We start from the raw sequence: 25,005 nt of genomic DNA, 5'->3' as shown, positions 1-25,005 counted from the left end.
TTCACATAATCCTGTTATGGTTTGTACGTTTTTGTCCCCTCCAAAAATTCATGTTGAAACTTAATCTCCAATGAACCGGTACTAGGAGGTGTTGAACTCTGAGAGGTGACTTTGTCATGAGGGCCTGGCCTTGTAAATGGCATTTGGTGCACTTTAAAAGGGTTTGACGTAGGGAGTTCATCCCCTCTTACCCTTCTACCTTCTGCCATTATGAGGACCCAGCATTTCTTCCCTCCAAAGAATGCAGGGTTCAGTAGCTCTCACCAGATGCTGGCACCTTGATCTTAGACTCACTAGCCTCCAGAACTGTGAGAAATACATCTCTGTTCTTTATAAATTACTCAGTCTGTGATATTCTGTAACAGCAGTACAAACAAATACAATTACCTTATTTATATACTAAGCCACACCTAAGTTTTTCAAGTCCTTTGTTGGAATAAATACTGATATAACAGAGAATGCACGAGGGTCCTATGAAAATTAAAAAACAAGCTGTATTCTCTATTACTAAGGGCTCAAGACTGAAGATAAAATTATTACCATACTGTATATCAATTCACACTAATTGAAGTAAATTTATTACATTACTAGAAAGCATCTTACCTCTGGCTCTAATTTGAAACTGAGCCACTCATCAAGTTTCAAGGCTGCCAAATTAGCAGTAGTTCTGTCCTCCATTTCACTATCACTACTATCATTGGGAATGCCATCTGCTGTCCCTACACATAAAGGAAGAAAAAAGAATCACTTTTACCATCTCAGATTATAGCAAAAAAGTACACAGAATAGATATTCTTCATTACACAAATCTTCCTGACGTACTAACAATTTGTGTGGGAAGTGCTCCAAAACCAAAAGATCACAAATTAAATCTCAATATTTAAATGGAGAAAAAAAGGACAATTTGAAGACTACAATCTCTAATCACAATGCAATAAAGCAAGCAAAAAAGACAACTTAAAAACTGAAGCATAATCTTTAATAACTAGATGAAGAGGAAACGAGGAACATAAGTCAAGAAAGGTACGAATATACTACAAATCAAGACCTATGGAAGGTGCTCAAAGCAATGCTCATATAAATGCATAGGCTTTAATTTAAATACTAAAAACTGTAAACTTTAGAAAAATACCATAAAACAAAGAAAAACAGAAAACGGAAAAAGGAAAAGTGAAAGACAAAATGATAATAGTTAAAATTATAATCCAAAAGACTAATAAACAACACTCTATAAATTTAATAAAAGCACAAATCTATCTACAACTTCAGAAGTGAAAATAAGATTATAAAAATTGATACAAAGGTATTATAAAGAAATACAAAATTAATACAAACTAAAAATAGGTATTATGTATAATTATAAAATTAAAAATATTTAAAATCTTTAAAGAAGTTTATTATTTTCTACAAAAATATTACTAAAATAAAAAGGAGAATAGAAAAACCCAAACATATTTAAGGAAGAAATCAAATATATTCACAAAGAAATCCAAGACACCAAGTCCCTCAAATGTCCATGGAATCAAATAATGACTAATTCCTGTAATGGTACAAATCTAAACCTAACTATAAAACCTGGTAACACCTAAAAACTAGATACCTGAATGTGCACAAGGTCACACCACAGGTCAGACTCACCAATGAACAGAATATTACACTTTTAAATAAAATGCTAGTAAATATCTAGCAATGTTATAAATCCTATATAGTCCAAGGAAAGTTTATTGCAGGAACAAACATAACAGTTCCACAAGAACACCTATACATTACATCTATAGGCTAAATGAATTCTGATTATATGACAATTGCACAAATGCTGTTTAATAAATTCAGCACATTTTTTATATAAAAACATCAAAAAACTTCTCTAATTTAATAGAAACACCTTTATTAAAACAAAAGTTAACATTATAATCAATGGTACAACTTTAGAATTATTTTTTTCTTTCAAAGAGAGACAAAGTCTCGCCATGTTGCCCAGGTTGGTCTTGAACTCCTGGCCTCAAGCAATCCTCCCACCTCAGCCTCCCAAAGTACTGGGATTATAGGCATGAGCAACGATGCCCAGCCCAACTTTAGATTTAAACATCTAAAATTCAACAAGACAAAGTAGGTCATTAATACAGTACTCCAATGTATTAAAAAAGAAAAGGAATAAATTTTGATAATAAATGAAAGTATTACTACCTGAAGATAATAATACAATAAATAGAAAACCCAAAGGATTAATAAGATTTAGGTTTATACAGTACAGAGTAAATAAAATATAATAATGCTTGCAATAATGTTCTATTAAGCAAGATCAGGAACATTACACAAAAAGAACCCATTCACCATAAACAATTGAAAATTAGCAACAAAAAAATCCTAAGAATCATCTTAAGAAATATACCCAACCTTTATGAAAGTCACCAAAAAAAAATATTGCTGAATAATCTTAAGATAAATTTAAGAGAAGGTATAAATAAAACTTACTAAACTTCCTGGAAGCACACACTAAATTAAAACACAAAAGAATTTCTGCTTGCAGAAAGGATTACAAGAAGATACCTAGTAAATATTCACTATAAACAAAATGTAAGATTATCAAAGAATAGCTTGCTAACAGAAAGGAAGCAAGGACTTACAGGTAGATCCTCTACTACCAGATATTAGAACTTAACAAATAGACAAAAATACTAAACAAGAAGGTACAATATAAAAGCAAAAGTGAAAAGGAACAGTGTATACAGAAAGTTTAGATAAGGATGCCAAATTTAACATGTAATCATGTAAGCTTTCTAAAAAAGGATACATAATTATTTAGTAAATGATGCAGATGAGGGGTAAGTGCTTGGAAAAAATTAGAACTACATTTTAAATCAGAATCAATTCAACTTGGTTAACAAAAATAAATCTTAAAAATAAGATTACAGGCTAGACATGGTGGTTCACACCTGTAATTCCGATGCCTTGGAGACTGAGGCGGTAGGATCACTTGAGGCCAGGAGTTCCAGCTCAGCCTAGGCAACATAGAGAAACCTCTGTCTCTACAAAAAAATTTTTAAAGTTAGCTGGGCATGGTGGTGTGAGCCTATAGTCCTAGCTAGTTGGGAGGCTGACACAGGTGGATCACTAAGGCAGCAATGAGCTATGACTGCACCATTGTACTACAGCCTGGGCAACAAAGCAAGACCCTGTCTCTTAAAAAGAATTCAAATTAGAGAAAACAAAAACAATACTTATCACATTGGTGAAGGAATGAATCTTTCCCAGCTTTGGAGGTGAATAGCGTATGAAAAGATTATTCGGTTTGAAAATACAATAATCAAAACACAGAACTCAAAATATGTAAAATTAAAATGGATAACAAAATACACTAAATATGATAAAGGTCAGTATCCTTTTTTTTAAGTTGGAATTGGAGTCTCACTCTGTCGCCTAGACTGGAGCGCAGTGGCGCGCTCACCGCCGCCACACCCTCAATCACTGGGCTCAGGCCATCCCTCCGCCAAAGCCTTCCAAGTAGCTGGAACTACAGGAGCGTGCCACAATGCCCAGATAACTTTTTTGATTTACTGTAGAGATGAGGTTTCACCAAGCTGCCCAGGCTGGTCTTAAAACCCTAGACCCAAGCAATTATCTTGCCTCAGCCTCCCAAAGTGCTGGGATTACAGGATTGAGCCACTGTGCCCGGACTAAGGCTAGTATCTTTAAAATCAAAGCTATAATTCAAATTTTTAAGTAAAACATCAATACTCATGCAAATAAATGGGCAAGAGATGAAATGAACAACTCAACTAAAGGGAAATATAAACAAATGCTTGGAGAGGTATTTCTTTTCGACAGGAATAAAATTAAAGTACAAATGTAAGGAATCTTTAAATATTTTATTTTTAAAACCAACACCTAATTATGGCATAGTTCCAAGGAAATTCACTCTTAATGGCCTTACTATGAATGGGTATGGAGGAAGAACCATAAATAATACTCATAAACTTTTACTGAGTAATTTTCACTTCAAAGAATTTTATTCTAAGAAAAATATTGAATGAATGAAAGCAAAAGGAAACACAGACAAAGTTATCAATGTACAAATGCCCCCAACCTTGTCCATACTCCCATGAATTACCTACCATGCTACTTCTACTTTCTCCATAAAAACTCAACCCCTCTGGGCCATCATTCCACTGAAACTACTGTTGTCAAGGTCATCAGTGACTGCCATACTTCCAAATACAATATACAATTTTCAGTCCATGTTTCTTTTTCATTCTTTCAAAGTAACATTAGAGGTGGCCACTCCTTTCTTAAAACAAATTTACCTACTCAAATTTATACAAGAAAATCCATTCTCATGTCTTTAAATATTATTTACAAGCTGATGACTTCCAAATCTATATTGCTAACCCAGACCTCTTTCCTGAGCTCCAGATATGTATAATCAACTACCGCCTAAAAAAAATTCACTTAGGCTGTCTTAGCCATTTCAAACTTAACATGTCTAAAAAGAACTCCTGATAATCCCCCACACAACTTGCTCCTCCCAGTTTTCTGAATCTCAAATAAGTGCCATCATTATTCAGCAAACTACTACAACTACGTCTCTTCATATCAGCTGCCATTATCCTGGTTCTGAGCCATTGTCATTAGTGATAAGAGTTTGCAAGAGCTTTCTACCTGCCTCCACTCTTGAATTTGTGTCCCTCCAGTAATTCATCCCCTTAGCAAAAATGAGCCATTTGAGCATAAATTACATCAGGTCACTCCCTTACTTAAAACCCTTCAAAGACTACCCTTGAATCTACTATAAGTCCACGCTTTTCTTTCAGCCTTATCTCACTGTCCTCTTTCATAAATCATTGCACTCCAATCACACAGTCTTTCTTTCATAGATCATTTCCTATCACAGAATCTTGGGGCTTTCCATCTTCCTCTACCTACAGCATACTTCTGTTTCTTCACACAGCTGCCTTCTTCTCATACTTCAGGTCTAGTTTAAATCTCATCTCCTTGGAGAAACGTGTCTAGGCTGCCTTCTAAAGTAGGTCACCCCAAGGCAGTCTTCTTAGTACTTCCTTGATAGCATCATGCAGATTATTTACTTTTTTACTGCCTTTCTACTCTCACTACTATGTAAATTCCAGAGGACAGAAACACCTTGTTTTGTTACACCCTCAATGCCTAGCACAGTGCCTGACTTATACTAGGTGCTCAGTAAGTATTTGCTAAATTACTGAGTAGCAAAAATTCAAAATCATAGATATCCAACTGAAAAGAAATAATGAAAATGCATTATGACACTTCAATGTGATACACTATTCTACAGCCATCAATATGAAATATTAAAAATTTTTTGTATTCTGTATGATGAAAAGAGCAGAATATAAAATAACAGTGAGGGTGAATTAATTTATAATATATAAACAAACAGAAAAAATATAACATTAAAAAGTGTTAGCAAAAGGGTAATGGAATCATAGGTAACTATTATTTTTTTAAAAATAATTATCCTTATTTATGGTAAACTATCATTTAATTTCAAGTGAAAAAGAAAACTTCTTCCCATTAGTAAAAATCAATCAAAAATGCCCAAATCAATATCGAGTTATCTTAGAAACCAGTTTCAAGAATGGTAGTTATATCTTAGTATTTCCTAATTAGTAGTATATCAAAATGGTGCTGCTACTATATAAACTTTTGTAATTTCACAAGCTGTTTGGTTCAGTAAAAAGAAAAAATGCATTTCAAATATAATTGCGTATCTTTTATAATGCATTTACCTCTAAAGGATGAAGGTTCCTGAAGAGCATTACTTGCTAGCCTAGCTGGTCCGCAGAATACCAATACAGTGACAGGTGTCACTGCTGAACAGCATCTAATATTCGCTATTCTATGGGCTCTTGTCATTTCATCATAGATAAGCCAATCTGTGGGCAGTGCCTGAATTGCTGCAGCTTGACCATTGGCTGGAGGAATCTATTAGGAAAATAAATAATTGTTAACTATATTTATCATCTAATTTATTGGGAACACTTTTAAAATGTAAAAAGTTCCTCAAAGAAATGATGATATATATTAGCATCCAAGCAAAAATTAAAACAAGTAATTGTTCATGCAGTTTCTACAAAAGTGCTCATTACTTAAACTCATTACCTCTTCTAACTTCAAGATTCAATCAGTTTTGTTCCAACATTTAATTAAATGTCTATAACTAACTAACTTATTTTTATTTCTTTTTTTTTTTTATTTTGAGATGAGGTCTCACTATATTGCTCAGGCTGGTCTAAAATTCCTGGGCTTAAGCCATCATCCTGCTTCAACCTCCCAAAGTGCTGGGTTTACAGGCAAGAGCCACTGTACCTGGCCTAATTAACTTTATAAAGCAGGCAGGGTTTTGGAGCATTTTTCGTTCATCTTCAACTATCTACTTTTAATCTCAAGACTTAAGAGCATTAAAGATGATTTACCTTTTTATATTGAGGCTGGCTGAGAACTGAAGTGGGATGAAAGCGTACTTTTTTCTCCTTTGGCCCTGTCAATACTACATTCTCTCTGTCCACATGGACTAAATTAGGATACATGCCTGCCACCAACGCAGCTTTAACGACAGCCCAGTTCTCAGAGTTTGTGTTAACATCGCGAATGTCACCACCACCTCGTGCTCTAACAAAACCTAGAGGAGGGAAAAAAAAAAAACCACACCAATTTTTTTCTATTGTACAAAAGATATTTTAGAAATTGTTGCTGTTATGTGTCTGTTGTCAAAGCTGGAGTACAGTGACACAATCACAGTTCACTGTAGCCTCCAACTTCTAGGTTCAAGTGATCTTCCTGCATCAGCCTTCCAAGTAGGTGGGACTACGGGCAGGGGCCACCATGCCAGACTTTTTTTTTTTTTTTTTTACTTTTTGTGAGACGAGGTCTCACTATGTTGCCTAGGCTGGTCTTCAACTCCTGGCCTCAAGTGATCCTCCCGCCTTAGCCTCCCAAAGTGCTGACACTGTGCCCAGTCATTAAGTTATTTTTTTACAAAAAAATTGTGCAACTCATATAAGCTTAATGTACTCGAATTTCACAATAATTAACAGAATCTCCTCACAAGATTTACTGGGGGCAAAGGATTTTTTTTTAAGAAATTTTTTTTAAATGCACATTTTTGCAATAAAGTTCCTCATAAGCTGCTGCCAGAAACATAATAAATTCACAGCTGGAAACCCAATCCATTGTTCTGGCTGGTATTAATAACATTTTGGTTATGACAGACACTAATTCTGAAAGTAAAGTCAGTAAATATATGAGGGGGACCCAAAAACTGGAATTTTTTTATTTTTTAAAAATTGTGTATTTATTCTTAAAGGTTTAAACTTCAGTCACCTTCAAAGTATTTTCTACTTTGAACACACCTCATATTGCAACACACCTCATATTGAGATGCTTTTTTTCACTACTCACAACAGGTTTTGAGCCAGGCTCGGTGGCTCAGCCTGTAATCCCGCGCCTTGAAGGCTGAGGTGAGTGAACTGCCTGAGCCCACGGGTTCGAGACCCGCCTGGGCAACTTGGCGAGACCTCATCTCTACAATAAATCAAAAAATTAGCCAGGTGTGGTAGCGCACACCTGTAGTTCCATCTACTTGGAAGGCTGAGGCGGAAGGATCGCCGGAGTCCAGCAGGTCGAGGCTGCGGTGGCCGGGAATGGCCACTGCACTCCAGTCTGGGTGACAGAGTGAGACTCCAACTCAAAAACAAAAAACAAAAAACAGTTTTTGAACTCATCTTTTCGATTCCTTGTAATGCTTCTGCCATTTTTTGTTTCACCTCTTCCACATTGGCAAAATGTTTCCCTTTGAGGACTTTTTTCATCCGGGAAAACAAACAAAAGCCACTCAGGCCGAGATTGGTTAATTAAGAACGGTGGGCAACAGGGGTCTTGACCTTTTTGGTCAAAAACTGCTAAACATGCAACACAGTTTGGACAGGTATGTTGTCATGACGGAAGAACAAGTCACCTGTGTGCCACAACTTGGGACATTTCTTCTGCAAATCATGACACAACCTTCTCAAAACTTCCAGATAAAAACTCTGGTTGACCATTTGATCCAGAGGAACAAATTCCGAGTATACTACAAGGGGCTCGTCCTCCAAAAAATAATTGAGTTTTTTGGATCCCCCTCATATATTAATTCTTATTTGAAAGTCCTTTATATTTCCCCATATTCAAACCAACTCTTAAATTCTCTGGTTCATTCTTTATATTACTTTGGCACTTCAACTAATCCATGAATCCAGGCTCTGGTACTTTTGTTTTGACTATCACTTCAATGTACTATGCTACTCAAAAAAAAAAAAAATTCATAACAGCAATTCTAAAAGGAAATAGGCATACTGGTATCCTCTTTAAAAACAAAAAACAAAAAACAAAACCAGTGTCTTCAAGTGATTACCAATTGTTTTAGTATTCCAAAAATGAAATATAAAGATCACCATTCATTTCAATCTACTTAAAATTTTAAATTCCTATGTCATGAAACTAAATAATTGATATTAATATTGATAAAACAATATATAATAAGATCTATGTTGATCTTTGCCAACAAATATTTTATAAATTGCTCATTTGCCAAAAATATCAAGAGAGCATAGATTCTGTTCATATTATTTCTCAACCACAGTTTCTACAAAATTATTATTTTCATCAAAAAACAGAAGTTGAGGTCATCTAAAAGTCTACAAATCAGTTCATGAATACAAGATATACAACATGTCATAAAAATAATAGATGGTGTCAGTTAACACGAGAAATCCTATGAGGTTTAGGCAGGGTATTCTCAGTGGTTTAAACAGGTTCTTTGGAGAAAAACTTTACCTGATGCTCTAAGTTGACCAAGCAACTGTGTTCTCATGCCTATGATTATTTCCATAGTAGCTTGTGAAAGAAAATTTTTCTCACAAAAGGCTCGCTCCCACCCATCACTTCGTGCTTTCTGCCATGCCTATAAAAATAATTACATAACGAGATACATTTACCAACCACTTCTTAGTGAGGCAACAAAGTAACTGAAACCCACTACACTAATTACTCAAGGTCAATTCTCCTTATTCTAATTATTCCATAGAATCTAAAACTTTATGATCAAATAAAATGTAACATTAGTTAATTTATACTCAAATTATATGAAAACCATTGAGTTTATAAAATCCCAATAAAAACTAAGTGTCAAGTAACCTGAATGGTCAGCTATATAAAAATATTTACCTTCTCAGGTGCATCTACTAATTTTAGTTCACAAAAGTATAGGAGATTTCAACTAAGCCATACATAACACATTTATATCTAAGAATACTGCCACTCTTGTCTTCCAAAAATAATCTCTATATCAACCCTGGAATTGATCTGAGAATGGAAAGTAAGATTCTAGAGGCGGCACAGCACGCACCCCACGCGGAATCCTGCGCTGCTCGCTCTGCACGCCCCCCCCCCCCTCCGCGCCCACCATGGCCACCGTTCAGCAGCTGGTAGGAAGATGGCGCCTGACGGACAGCAAAGGCTTTGATGAATACATGAAGGAGCTAGGAGTGGGATTAGGTCTGCGAAAAATGGGTGCAATGGCCAAGCCAGATTGTATCATCACTTGTGATGGCAAAAACCTCACCATAAAAACCGAGAGCATTTTGAAAACAACACAGTTTTCCTGTACACTGGGAGAGAAGTTTGAAGAAACTACGGTTGACGGCAGAAAAACTCAGACCGTCTGCAACTTTACAGATGGCGCATTGGTTCAACATCAGGAGTGGGATGGGAAGGAAAGCACAATAACAAGAAAGTTAAAAGATGATAAATTAGTGGTGGACTGTGTCATGAACAATGTCACCTGTACTTGGGTCTATGAAAAAGTAGAATAAAAATTCCATCATCACTTTGGACAGGAATTAGCTATGAGAATGAACGAGCTCAGTTCAATGAGCAAATCTCCATAATGCTTCTTTTTTTTTTCATTACTGTGTTCAGTTATCTTTATCACAAACATTTTACATACAATTATTTCAAAGTGTTGATTTAATTAGGATCATCCCTTTGGTTAATAAATAAATGTGTTTGTGCTAGTAAAAAAAAAAAAAAGATTCTAGAGGCCATCATATATGCAGTATAAAAAAGCTCCCCTTTGAAAATTAGTTCTCTTTTGCTTTGGAATATAACAGAAAACCCAAAGCAGTAATTTATCCTCTCTGCTTTTGAAAGTGCTGAGGAAAAGCAAAGAACAAACAGGAATTCTACTCCAACTCTCCCTCTACTTATCACTCAACAGATCTGGGTATCTCCTACACCCAATTAATAACAAAAGTCATCCACTGTTCAGTAACGCTGACAAAAGGGCTTGTAATTATTTTTTAAAATTATTTCTGGGTTGGAAAAATCCTGTATGCCTAGAAAAGAGTACTTTCTGCATAAACAAAGTTAAATTTTAAAAAATGTATAGGCACAGTCTACATTCAAGAAGACTTAAGAATAAATAAAATATCTACCTTTTTAAGAAATAGCATATTCTTCCTCATATATCAGAAATTCTAAATTACATCTCATCTCTTCCTCACTGTCCTACTTGACTTGTCTTTCTTATTTCTCTCTTTCTTCAATTTCTCATTACTATTATCTGAAAAGGTTTTACGTGACTTTTGTATTTTGCTTTATAACATGTTCTTAGGAAGGTGTCATGAGCACACAGGAAAAAGGTATACTCTAAAGAAATCAGTAAGTAAATACTAAATTCAAGATATTTTTCTTCTAAACTTTGTTCTATACACTTTAAATAACGCACAATGCCTCTTAGTTAAAATTTTAGAGCCTTCCTTGCCAAAGACATGATTTAAAGAAACTCAGTATTTAATACAAGTATAAATATAAATATATATACACATATTTCTACAAAAAGAAAATGAGAAGAAAAAGAAAATCTGATAAATTTTAACATATTAATAGCAAGAAGATATTTTTTCGGACTATAATATGTGACTTCATAATGAAACAAAATTAATGCCATTTAAAATAAATTTAAGAAATTGCCACATTTGCCCCAGCAATGTGTTTAACCAGCAGCATTTTCAGAAATAAAACAACAGCAATAGTACCTGGAATGCTCTGAGAAGTGCCATATGGTCACTGAAAGTTCCTGCAGTGAAACGTTTCCTACAAAGCATAGCTGCACGTTTCTGAGAGGCCTGAGTAGGTAGTACAAAAGGATCTCGATAAGCTAGCGTGCAGGCAATTGTAAGGATGGGGTCCAGACACTTTAAAACAACAGCACACAGAACCATTTTACCAAGATGCGGTTCTACTGGCAAGTCAGCCAAATGATACCCAAGTTCAGTCAGATCTTCCCATGCATCCATTGCATCTATTATCTAAATAAAAGGATATAGAACAGAATTTGACATGAATAAAAACTATGCTTAACCAACCACATACTTCAAAACCCTTAAGAGAATATAAGTTTTCTTTTGCTACCACATCTTGTAAAAAAAAAAAATTTGCTTCTAATATATAAAAGAACTATACTTACTGTCTTACTCTAATTACCATGAGAGTATTATTCAAGGTACATAAAATTTAAAATAATTTTTTTAAGTACAAAATTAGTTAAGACATATCCTCAGTTTAAATTTCAAGTAAAAAAGTCAGATAAAATAAAACTAAGACACCAACCTTAAGCATTTGTACAGCATTTCTTACAATTAAAGCAGGTGGAGGTTCAGGAGCTTTCATAAGGAAATCAGCAATAGGACAATTAACTGGGGCTAACAGCTTGGTATGTAAGCAAAGTTCCTATAAATCAAAACAGTTAAATAATTTTTTAAAAATTGAAAAGAATATTGACTCATATTTAAAGAAATCATGGGAACTGTAGTTGCTAAACACATATTAGTAGACTCTCTAATTAGAATGAATAGCTGAAGGAACAATGTCTTTCTATGAAAGATGAGCTCATGCTTTGCTCTAGATGCCAGAACCGTCTTTCCATCAATTCATACCAAGATTACCATTGCCCTCACTGGCAACATCTCACACAGTTCTTATACGTAACAATCAGAGTGACTGTCCAAAAAATATATATTTTTTTTCCTCTTCATACTTACTACATTCTAGAATCTGTTATCCATTCAACAAATATTTAAGTGCTTTCTAAGTGCAAGGCACTATGCAGCAAACTGAAGAAAAAGAACACAAGCATCTGCTCTCATGGTGTGAATAACAAAATAATGAATTATATAATTAACTACTTAATTACAATTATGAGAAGTGCTATGAAGGTTATGGGGAGCTAAAGAGGTAAAACAAGATTTAACCAAATTCAGAAAAGGCAAGCCATGGGCAGCTAAAGATAAATTTCCTGAGGAAGTGACACTTAGATTAAGATGTAAAGATTGAGTAGGAATAATTGTAAAAGGAATTAGGGAAAGGAGTCTAGGGAGAAGGGGTGGTATATGTGAAAGCCCTAAGGTGGAAGGAAGCTAGATGTGCTTGAGAAACTAAAACTACTGACGTAAGAGAGGATAAATGACAAGGCATAAAACTAGAGACACAAGTAGGAGCAGGTAATTCAGGCTCTTGTTAAGAATTTTTAATTTTATCTCAAGAGGAATAGAAAATCACAAATAGACACTGGGAAGTAGGAAATCACCTTAGATATAGGGATGTCAAAAACATGATCCTACATCTCTTTAAAGGTTTGAAAGCCAGCATCTAGTCCAATACACCAAAGAATAAAATTTAAGCAGTTCTGGTAGTTTTCACTGGAAGCTACAGTGTCTGGCTGTTTCATGAAGTTAGCAAACGTTCACAGAAGTTGAAATGGCCCTCTCTTCCGTACCCACAAAAAGTCTTTTAGAATTCAATAATTTTCTACCTGTAATGGCATTCTCAAAAGTTCTGGAGTCTGAAATTCCAACATATTCTGGAATCGGAGCCTACTGAACAGACGGAAACAAATTCCAGGTCTACACCGCCCCGCCCTGAAAATAAAACACAAGATTAAGACTCAAACAACAAATAAGAGTTATAATAAAGAAACTGTAAAAGCAATGTGATTTAGGAGACAGAAAATGAACCAGAATCAGGTCATCTGAGTTTGAATCCTTATTCTGTTACCTATCCTCTGTAAATCCTTTTTTCTGCTAAAGCTTTGGCTAATATTCTCAAAACACTCTCATAATAAGTATTGTTCTTGGCCCTTCAGAAGAAAGTCAACAAGCAAAATGCCTTTAACATCCCAACAAACTGTTATTATGCCCTTTTCTCTTGACTGGTCCATTTCCACTTCTTGGTAGCCACTGCTGTGATTATGCTGTCTTTAGGATTATACTGGTAAAGTTACGTTTCATCTCCTGTTAAAATTCTTAGAAGAACTGCTTCAGGATCTTGATCCCACTTGTTTAAGTTCTGCTCTTGTTTGCAGCTGAATGCAACACTTTTGGTACCCATCAAATGGGAAATTTTAAGTCTAACTTTTCCATTAAAATTGTGTAAGCCAGACCAAGTGTTATGTCTATGGTATTGGCCATTGTCAGTCTTCTTCAATTCACACATGAACAAGAATAAGTTTTTCCTTGCAAATTGATGTGGATGGTCTGCCATTGCAGGATTCATCTTTAACATCATCTAATTCCTTCTTACAATGAGCTATTCATTTGTAAACTGCTGATTTCTTTGGGGACACTGTCCTCAAACACGTTTTGTAAACCATCAATTATTTCACTATTTTCCATCCAAGTTTCACCATAAATGTAATGTTTGCTCTTGGTTCAATTTTAGCAAAATTCATGTTGCTCTAATAAGGGATCTCTTCAAACTGAAATCTTATCCTTTTTAGTGTCTCAAACTAGATTCTGTTTAGGCACATTATAACAGGCTAATATCAATTTATTTTGGTGCAAAAAAATGTGAACTCCATGCATAGTTTTTTCATGATATACCACATTTTTCATAAACTTTCTGCAGACCCTTCATATTTCCCTACTCTGTACTTCTCAGCTATCTGACTTACCCAGCCTCCTCAGAGAGATTTCTATTTTTGCTCAATCCTTAAATGTTGATGTTCCTCCAAGGTTGGACCCTCAGTCATCTACTCTCCTTACAATATCCTCTCTCCTAAAGTGATTTTAATTATCCTCACAACTTCAATTTCCATCTGTCCTAGATTATAATCCAAAGTTTCTTAGACAGCTCCACTTAGATTTTCCAAAGCCAACTCAAACTCAACACAACCAAAAGTTAATTCTTCTCCCCAACTGTCTTCCCATTTCCCCTGATAATGGCACAATCTTTCAATTTTCTAAGACAAAAACCTGGATGATATCCTTAACTCCACTTTATTTCTTACGCTCACTCCCTAGATACACTGTAAATCACCGATATTATCCTCTTTAATAATTCTTGAGTTATCTATTTTTATTTCCATCATCACTATAACAATACAGGCTACTCTCAACTCTCCCGTCATAAACAAAAGAATTAATGAAAGTGCCGCTTACTGGGTCCTACTACCATCATTTTTGTCTACGCCGATCCATTCACCAGAGCTGAAAGAATACTGTAAAATGTCATTCTTTTAAAAAGATAGAGAAAACTCAAAATGGTCCTTAAGAACTTGTTGCTACCTTTCAGCTCATTTTCCACTATTCCTCTAAACCAAACTCCATTCAAACAACTTTCCTTGACTTTAGGTCTTTTTTATACTTTCCCTCTACTTTTTAGAAATGTCTTTTCACAACTCTTCCTCAGATTCAGTCTTAACTCTTTTGAAAGCATTATCCAGTTGCAGCACAGATCACACAGTATTAAAATTGCTTAATTTATTGTACTCCAGCATGGACTGCAACATGAACTCTACCTCCAACTATACCCATCAGACTATAGTTTATCATTACTGTGTCCATAACACTTCCACAGTGAAGGTTTTCAATAAATATTCACTGAAAAAATGAAAATGAAAATTTCTACAATTTCTGACCTTTATCCTCCAATGATATATTATTAATAGCGCATAAGTCCAGCTTAATGTATCACACTTGGTCATAAAAGAACTGACATAATAACAATAACAGAGCCCTCACGGGCATTCTATGAAATTACGAAGTACAGAAATAATGCATATAAGTCTTCAGTATATGGGGCATTCTTTTAAAGTCAGTATTGATGTCTTCTTGCTAGTTAAAATACAAGAGAAATTAGTTAAATAATTAATGAAAATTACCTTTTAATCTTGCCTTCATTTTAAAAATGAAAACGTAACCCAAGCACATATTAAAATGACCAAATGCAAAAAAAAGTAAAATAAAAATTGCCTCCTTCCTCCAAGAACTCCACAAATCTTCGTTCTCAGAGTCAACAACCATGAATTGTTTTTTAATGTTTCTTCCAGACTTCTACAAGCATACCCTTTTATTTTTTTAATGTAAGTGATTACTAGAAACATGTTCTATACCTTACTTTCTTCAATTAACAACATAACCTAGGTGAAGTGAAGACCAAAAGGAGGTCCAAACTTTACCTGTATGATGACCACTTATCTACCTAATTCTGAATGTGCCCCACATTTTTAAAATAAAAAAATTCTTTAAAATTAAAAAAAGCAATATATCCTAAAACCTCATTCCGTATAAGAAAACACAGATCTACATTTTTTCTTTTAACAGCTACTTAGAATTCCATTATATGGCTATATGGCTATAACATAACTTATTTAATTACTTCACTATTGATGGACATTACATGATTCCCAGACCTTTCACTATTAAAACAATCCTGCAAAAAACATTCTTAAACATACAAGGGGGACCCCCCCAAAAAAAGAGAATTTATTTATTAAAAATTATATATTTATTCTTGAATGTTTATACTTCAGTCTCCTTCAAAGTACTCTTCGTTTGATGCAATACACCTATCAAGATGCTTTTTCCACTGCTTAAAACAGTTTTTGAACTTGTCAATGTTGATGCCTTGTAGTATTTCTGCCACTCTTTATTTCACCTCTTCCACATCGGCAAAATGTTTTCCTTTGAGGACTTTGATCCAGGGAAACAAAAAAGTCACTCTGGGTGAGATCAGGAGAACAGGGAGAGTGGGACACAGGGGTCATGCTGGTTTTTGGTCAAAAACTGCAGAAAACTTAGCATGATGTGGGCAGGTGCACTCATAAATCAGCCATCATGAAATGGGCAAACATGTTGAAATAATCTCCCCCCCCAAAAAATTCACTGAATCCGAACACAACCTCTCACACCAATGCTGGTACACTGATGCCGGTGGGCTCCTAGAACACTTACCTAGCCTGTACTACAAGGGACCAAAAGACAATTCTAGGATTTTGTGGGTTCCCCCATACATCACTGTACAAATGTGCAAGTATACTCAGGAGAAGTTATGAGAAGTGAAATCCATAGTCAAAGGGTAGATTTGGAAGAAGAGTTTCAAATTACCCTCTGAAGAAGTCACACAAATCTACAATCCCATCAGCAATATGAAAGTCTATAGGCCTATGTTTTTGTCACTATGTTGTGTGTACTGTTAAACTTTTTCATAAATAGTACCTCATTAATTTGTATTTATCTTGGTATATATGAAGCAGTATATGTGAGGTTAATATATCAATAGGACATGCATACCCTTTATTGTAGTAAACTCTGTTTTTGCTCTTTATCCATTTTAACTGGATTACTGGTCTTTATTTGATTTTAAGGATTTTTTTGTATAATAAGGAAATTAGCCCTCTGTCCTGTATCACCTATATTTAGAATTTTGTTTTTATTTTTTAAGCTTCTTATATCCGAGTGTGAATTATAATAGGTAAAAGTTTTTAATTTTAACATAACCTAAATTCAACTTTTTAAAAAAGTATCACAATGGCTGGCTTTGCAAAAATAATATAAAAATTGTGACTAATGTGAAAAATAATATTTTATAGAAAGTGGAATACATGATAAATATGAATTTGTTTTCATTTTACAGGCAATTGGATGAATATACATTAAATATACATTACCTGCCTTTTCGCTGTATAGCACTAGCTTTGGAAATCCACACCATTTTTAACATTGTAACAAAATTCAGTGCATCAAAGGATTTCTGTAATATTTAAATCATCTTTATGTTAAAAGATAAAAGGTATTTAAGAGGAAATAGCAAGAAATGTTACCAACATATTTTAACATGACAAATTTAATTCCAAGTCTCCTCTCAATTAAATAATCAGAACAGAGAACTGAGTTATTTTTAGTCCAAATTTTCTGGTAACAAACACACTAAGGAAAAGAATGAAAAACCAAAACTAAAAAGAGTTGCAAAACCTCCCTATTCTGTGCTTTGCTGAGCTATTAGTTTCTCTCTGCTACAGCTGGATAATGGCAGCCAGTTCCCATAAGACATCAAGATTGGAGAGAACTGATCTATTATTATCTTGAGGTCATTCTTCCATCAGATTTACATCATTGTGGAGAATACAAGTGTTTAGGGTAAGACATTTTCTGAAATACTTTTCAGGGAACTGAACTGAAGGAGTAAGAATAACAACAATCACTAAACTAACCCTATCTCAAAAAGAATAATTTTTAACTACTTCCACTGCTCAGTTACTAGGTAAGTCACAGAGAAGAAAGTAAAAAGAACCATTACTACCCACATACTTCTTCAAATAACCTAAAGTGAAAACTTGTAGCAGAGAAATATTTTAAAGAAATACATGGCTGCCGGGCTTGGTGGCTCAGCCTGTAATCCCGCGCCTTTGAGAGGCTGAGGTGAGTAGATTGCCTGAGCCCGCGGGTTCGAGACTCACCTGGGTAGGCGAGACCTCATCTCTACAATAAAATCAAAAAATTAGCCGCGCGTGGTAGCGCGTGCCTTTAATTCCGGCTACTCAGAAAGCAAAGGCGGAAGGATCGCCGGAGCCCGGCAGGTCGAGGCTGCGGTGGCCGGGAGCAGCCACTGCACTCCAGTCTGGGCGACCGAGTGAGACTCCAACTCAAAAAAAAAACAAAAAAAACAAGAAATACATGCCTAACTAGGACATAAATTTCAATCTTTCAGTGACTTATACTGCTCCTTTCATAAGATAACTATATAGAGCAAATAATATATTCTCATAAAAGTTTAACTACAGTATTTTTAGAAAATATGCTGGTTATTTTCAAATAAAATGTTACATTTGTTAATCTTGTATTTAAAATAACTTTTCATAGTACCCATTTAGGAATTAATTTCTAAAATATTCAAAACCTATTTCATCCACTTTAGATAATTTTAGGGCAATAAAATCTAAATTTTCATTGACTCACTGCTCAGATTTTTAATAATGATATTCATTATTATCCTATTATGAAACAAATTTATTTCACCTTTGCAGTATCCAACTATAATGTATACAGCCAAATTTTGTAATAAATTTTATTTTTATAAAATATTCCTTAAAATTACACTGAAAACATTATAAAGCAATTAATTTTTTCACATTAAAAGGGATCATTTGTATACACTAAACAGACATATTCTGCTTTCCAAGACATAAATAATATCTCTGAAAAATCAATTACCTCTATCATTTTCATTCTTTCAGTGAATGAATCTACTAAAAGTTAAGGGCATGGAGAACTGCTGGGCATTACAATATGAAAAGAAAATACATGTTGCCTTTTTTATATATATTATGAGTTAGGAAAAGGTTTTGGTATAGGGCCAAAGAGTAAATATTTTAGGCTTCAAAAGGATATCTGTTGTAATTACTCAAGACTGCCTTGCAGTGCGAAAGCAGTAGCTACAGACAAAAGGTAAAAAAGTGGATGTGGCTTTTAATCTTTTTTACAAAATAATCTTTTTTACAAAAGCAGGTGGTAAGTCCAATGCAGCTGTTGGTTGTAGTTTGTTGAACCCTTGTTTATGTATTTGTTTGCTCTCTTTCAGCATGGCTCTCTTGAACTCAATATCTTTTGAACACCTACTATATGTAAGTCACTAAAGATATAACAATGAACAAGAAAGACATGCTCCATGCCCACATGTAGGAGGAAAACATACAAAATATATAATCAAATTTCCACACAGTTGACAACATTTTCACTGTAACTAATCAAACCCTTTACTTTCTTCCCAGTAGCTGGTGAGAAGCTAATTTTTTTGTATAATTTATTTAAATAACAGAATAGAGTTTATGTACTGAATTATTTAAGGTAGAATATTTACTTTGATGAAATAAACATTTACTATACTAAATTCATCTAGACCCAGAAATTTTTCCATTAAAGTAAATTTTGCTTACAAAAGTGCTTATAGGAATGGAACTTAACCTTCTTCATAGAAGTAAAAATACAACTTATTCATACATACCTCTTTTACCTTACCAGAATCAATAACAAAGACAACATCATTGACTGTGATGCTGGTTTCAGCAATATTGGTGGAAAGGATCTGGAATAAGATATTGTTTTATAGTTAATATGAAAACAGAACCAATGACTTATAAAACATTTTTAAAGATTTTTATAAAGCTTACTATTTTTCGAACACCTGCTGGAGGGTTTTTTAATACCTTCTTTTGATCAGATGTTTGCATATTTGAATGAAGCATAAAGACTTGATATCTGTTGACAATTCAAAGAGAAAATATACTATAGTACCTGACTGCTATTTTTCAGCAACAAACATAAAGCTTTAGCTCTTACCTATGTGCATTGTCAGCAAATCGCTTGTCATCAAATAGGATGCGATCCCTCAGTCCAACAATTTCATCATATCCAGGTAGGAAAATTAACACTGCACCTTGGGGAAGATTTTTTAATATTAAACATCATTGTGAAATCAGAGGCAATTAACAGAATTAATTATAAAAAACTATAGCACATTTTCAAAAGTACTAGAAAACTATCATACTTGTAAGATGACACATGCAATTATTCAAATATTACTATCAGTGCTATATAAAAATTTGCACAACAAAATATTAATTTTTAAATCAAAACATATATTTTGCTCTAGTTCTTTTAAATAATACTTATTTACCAGCATCACAACTATGGCAGATATTGTACAGAAGATGCATGATCAAATCCAAGTCTACTTTTTCATCATCAAAACTATGATGATAAGCTTTCAGGAGCTCTCTGTCTTCGGCACTGAGATCATTTCCACTTGTCTGAACCAGAGAACTTTCATCTAGATTTCCAAATTCCAATGAAGCACTAAAAAAAAGATTTATATTAAAAAGAGTAACTAACCCAATACATCCTTCAAATTTCCAATATGCTCTAAGGAAGGTATGTGGCACTTAATGTCCTAACTATAATAGAATTCAGGTTTTAGTTTTTCAAGCACATGATTCATATTTAAAGTAAATTTGAGAAACACAATCTGAAGACATGTCTCCAAAGTAAATATACAAATGGCCTAAAAATCACATCAAAAGATGTTTAACATCATTTGTTTTCAGAGAAATATAAATTAAAACAATGAAACACCACTTCACACCCACTAGGATGGCTACAATCAACAAGATAATAACAAGTGTTAGAGAGGGTATAAAGAAACTGGAACCCCCATACACTGCTAGTAGAAATGTAAAATGGTGAAGTAGCTTAGGAAAACAAAATGGCAGTTCTTCAAAAGGTTAAATATAGAGTTACCATACATCCCAGCAATTCCACCCCTAAGTATATATACAAGTGAAAAAAAAAAAAACCACATAAACATTTGTACACAAATGTTCATGCCAGTATTATTCATAATAGTCAGCAAGTGGAAACAACTCAAATGTTTGTCAATTGACAAATATATAAACAAACTGGTCTAGCCATAGAGTGGAATATTAGTAATAAAAAGAATGCTACAACATGGATGAATCTTTTATGCTAAGTAAAATGCCAATCACAAAAGACCACATATCACATGGTTCCACTTACATAAAAGGTCCAGAATAGACAAATCTATATAAACAGGCAATAGATCAGTGGTTGGCCTATAGCTGAAGGAGCCCTAGGACGGTTGAGGGGAAATAGGAAGTGATGGCTAATGAGTAGTGGTTTCTTTTTGTGGTGATGAAACTGTTCTAAAATTGTTTGTGGTGATGACTGGTAAAAAAATTATATTTCAATAAAGCTGTTAAAAAAACAAACTTCTGACAACCATATTTTCTTAATAGGTTGTTTCTGACTGTTCACTATTGTAAACAATATTCCGATGAAAAGTTCACACTTACAAAAAGAAGACCCTCAATACTAGCTTAACGTGACTGTTAATTAATTCCATAGTAAAAGCAGGTTCATTATACAATTTTCCAAAAGCCAGAATCAGAAAAAATGACTGAAATAAATGCTTTGCTTCTTCATCCTGTATGGAAAAATATAAACTACTGTCATCACTAGTAATTATCAATAGGATTTCTAGGAATTTCAGTAGGATTTCTAGGAAGCTCAGTTCAGCACACTCTCTCTTATAGAACTTAGCAGAAAAATATAAGACTGTTTTCAATATGGAAAACATAAAATATATGCAACTTAATAACTGCTGTATTTTTAAGTTTGATATCTACTTTAAAACATTCTCAGTGTATTGTTTCTTACTTGTTAAACAGGTAAATGAAGAACATATTATGTTCTCTGTTTAAAGCTATAAATTTTGGATATCAATAACCCAGCAAACAAAATATATTTAATTTTGAAACCCTCTGAGGGAACATCGTAAATCTAGCAAATCACTCAGATGACCCCTCTCAGGGGATATAAAAAGATTGCTGGTGGTTACACAAGACAAACTTATGCCTGCACAAATTCTTCAAAAATGTATGTTTCCTTGAAGTTATTCATTCCTTGAAGTTATGCATAAAAAAGCAAATAAAGAGATGGAATATATACTGAGATATACATTTTTTAAAAAATCAGCTGGCATTATGTAGAAAGAGAATATGTTATGTGCTTTCACAGTGATACACAGACTAGACAATAAATTATATGTTATTAATGTGAGAGGAAGAAAACAAGACTGCACTGTCTGCTCGAATAGAAAAACACCAGGTAGAAGACATCAAACAAATTACTTTGCACATCTGTAAGTGAACCTGCAATATATATTGACAACTGTTTCACACATTACCACCCATTAGAAAAAATAAGATATAGGCCAGGCTCGGTGGCTCAGTCTGTAATCCCAGCACTTTGGTAGGCCGAGGCGAGTGGACTGCCTGAGCCTGTGGGTTCGAGACCTGCCCAGGCAACTTGGTCAGACCTCATCTTTACAATAAAATCAAAAATAGCTGGGTGTGGTAGTGTGCGCCTGTAGTTCCAGTTACGTGGAAGGCTGAGGCGGAAGGATTGCCGGAGCCCAGCAAAGTCGAGGCTGCGATGGCCAGAAGCATGCCACTGCCCTCCAGTCTGGGAGACGGAGTGGGACCCCAACTCAAAAAAAAAAAAAGAAACTATATAAAATTTTGATTTTGTCATAAGTAAATTCTTCAATGTCCAAAATTCCATTATAAGCCAAATAGCACTACAATAAAATAATTGGTTCCAATAATATATACTATTTAATATGAAGTGATTTATTTACTATTTGTTAAAAAAATAAGTGGTGAAGTTGCTGGTAGGTGAACCGTGAGATTTTCTAAGTGCAAAGGGTTAAATATTTGAAATTTATAACCAATGATGTCATGATCTATGAAATAAAAAGAAAGGCCAATTAGCCAGGATAATTAAAATATTGTCCAAGTAACTGGTCAACTTGGTAATCTGTAGTATCTAGTGAGTTCTACTTAATACCATAAGATTGTCTGGAACTTTCAAAGTGTTAACAATAAAAGAACTGCAAGTTCTAGATGCTGCTATTGAAATAACAACAAAACCAAACATGTCAGAAATAGCATTTGGACCTACCAAGAATTTTGAGACTCAGTGACACAATTAATTTCATACTTAAAACACTTGTTTCTTCTAATGCCTGAGACAACATCAATAGAATTAAGTACAAAAACCCAGGTCAAATAAAACATGTCACATGTTCTTGAATAACAGATGTTTTAATATATTTTAACTTCAGACTCCATTTTTTTTATTTACTGAGACTCTTAAAGGCTGAAAACAGAAGCTATCAATGTATTATACTACATTAAATATTTAGTTTTCCTCAAATATCTAATCTAAAATCTACATAATTTATCTAAATATCTAATCTAAATTTATCTAAAAATCTCTATCTATAAGATAGTCAAATTGACTTAATAGGATCTTTAAAGTATTTCCCTTCTGATTTTTTTTAAATCAAAGCAACACATAAACCTAATGTTAATAAACAAATGGTTTTATAGAAGTTATAACAAAAACCCAGTCACATTGCCCAGGACCTTTCAATTGTTATAACCATTTCTTTTAGTATTTCCTGTCATATTTCTAAGCAACATGCTTCTTTTGCTATTTGTTAATTTAACAATTTAGTCATTATCTATGAATCTTCAACAAATGAAAAATGAGGTCACTATCTCTACTTCCCTATACTTTTCACCACTAACAGTTTCTACAATTTTTGTTAAGTCGTCATTCAGCCTTTACTATGACTTGGTAAACATTTACTTCTTAGACAAATAATGAACTATGATTCATTATACCTCCTTTCTTGTACAAATTTTTGCTTTTCCTAGAGTAATTACTGTCTAATTTTTATTCGCTTAGTTTTTGTGAACTGATAATTCTTCCTAATTCTCCAACAGATTCACAAAGCTTTTTAATAGAATAAAAAAGGCCAAGTAATTTTTCCCCCTCAGAGACCTCCCTCCTGGACCTCCTCCATCTTCTGTTCCTGTAGGATCAGGCCTGCTAGACAGCTGTCAACAAATACTCCTCTGTTGTAGCATCCTGAGCATTCCTTTTACCTATCACCTAAGTAGGACCGATTATGTTTTTCTCCATTTTAGGGTTTTTTTTCCCACTTCTCTTTTTTACAGAGCACATTCTCTGACAGTTTCCTAACAAAGTTTATAGGAAAGCAAAGTTTCTTATCTTTTCTACAATTTTTCATCTCTTGTCTATTTTCTCTATATTGTAAGGAATTTTCTCAACTTTATCTTGCAGTTCTTCTGAACTTGTTTCTGCTATCATAATTTTTTAAGTTATAAGAATCTTTCTTGTTTATTCATTCATTCATTCACCAAATACCCACTGAATGTCTACTATAAAGGAGACAAGAAGCTTACTAAATTCTAGTAGGGAGAAGAGATAGATAATAAACCAATGACAACAGTAAATAGGTAAACTACATAGCAGAGGATGGTAGGGTTTAAGGACACAAGAACAAAGAAAAGTAGAGCAGGTTAAGGAAGATCAACAGTACTGGGGTAGACTGCAATATCAGATAGGGCAACTCCGGGCAGGCCTCATGAAGATGAAATCTGAACAAAGATTTGTATTCTATTGTTTGTTTTGTTCTTTTTCTTTTTTAAGCAGGATTTATTGAGAGGACAGAAAAGCTCCCACAGTAGGAGGGAACCCGAGGGGGGCTGCCCTGTTTTCTTCTTTTTATAGCACACTATTTTTGTTTCATGAATGCAATATCTTCTATTACAGTTATTGTTTAAGTCTTCTTCTGGTCACTATTGCTTAGTTTCATCTGCATTCCAGAGTTTTTTGTTGCTACTGCTGCTTGTTTCATTTGTTTGATTTACCCTCAAATACCTGGTAATCAATCCTTGGCAGTTTGCTCATTTTTAAAAAGTAAAGCACCAAAAAACTCCATGTGCACAGCTGGGGATTTTTTAAATCATCTGGTCTAAAGATGATCATTTCATTGAAGAAATACCAAACCTCCTATCATTCTAAATCTTTTCTGAAGACTTGGTCTATTTTTCCAGGGAAGAATTCTCAAGTTATCTGCCAAAGAACATAAACTTCAAACAGGAAAAGGTGACAGTGGACAGAAGAGGAAGGGAGTAAATGGTATCTCCCCTTTCAGTCTGCAAACTTTCACTTAAATCCTTTTGTTAATTTGATACCTCACCCCCACTTT

At 34.1% G+C, this 25,005-nt stretch overlaps 1 protein-coding gene and 1 pseudogene across 2 annotated transcripts in view; one reads left to right on the top strand and one right to left on the bottom strand.

Moving 5' to 3' along the window:
* Positions 1-25,005, bottom strand: part of YTHDC2 (YTH domain containing 2) — a 68,869-nt gene that overhangs the window by 11,829 nt on the left and 32,035 nt on the right. Inside the window, exons 13-24 of the mRNA XM_021711653.1 lie at positions 20,023-20,201; positions 19,686-19,782; positions 19,517-19,604; positions 19,351-19,431; positions 17,018-17,100; positions 12,884-12,989; positions 11,683-11,802; positions 11,109-11,381; positions 8,848-8,974; positions 6,450-6,655; positions 5,763-5,958; positions 604-713 (exon numbers count right to left, since the gene is read on the bottom strand). Of these exons, the coding sequence (XP_021567328.1) occupies positions 604-713; positions 5,763-5,958; positions 6,450-6,655; positions 8,848-8,974; positions 11,109-11,381; positions 11,683-11,802; positions 12,884-12,989; positions 17,018-17,100; positions 19,351-19,431; positions 19,517-19,604; positions 19,686-19,782; positions 20,023-20,201 (1,666 nt within the window). The remainder of the gene's footprint in view (positions 1-603; positions 714-5,762; positions 5,959-6,449; positions 6,656-8,847; positions 8,975-11,108; positions 11,382-11,682; positions 11,803-12,883; positions 12,990-17,017; positions 17,101-19,350; positions 19,432-19,516; positions 19,605-19,685; positions 19,783-20,022; positions 20,202-25,005) is intronic.
* Positions 9,474-10,101, top strand: LOC103258985 (annotated as a pseudogene). Its single transcript, XR_504210.1, has one exon. The product of XR_504210.1 is annotated as a fatty acid-binding protein, epidermal pseudogene (transcript).

The sequence above is a fragment of the Carlito syrichta genome, unplaced genomic scaffold (assembly GCF_000164805.1).
Source record: "Carlito syrichta isolate Samal-C Ts95f unplaced genomic scaffold, Tarsius_syrichta-2.0.1 Scaffold302431, whole genome shotgun sequence".
NCBI lineage: Eukaryota > Metazoa > Chordata > Mammalia > Primates > Tarsiidae > Carlito > Carlito syrichta.
The sequence above is the reverse complement of the archived record's forward strand: the minus strand, read 5'-3'. Positions and strand labels throughout refer to the sequence as shown.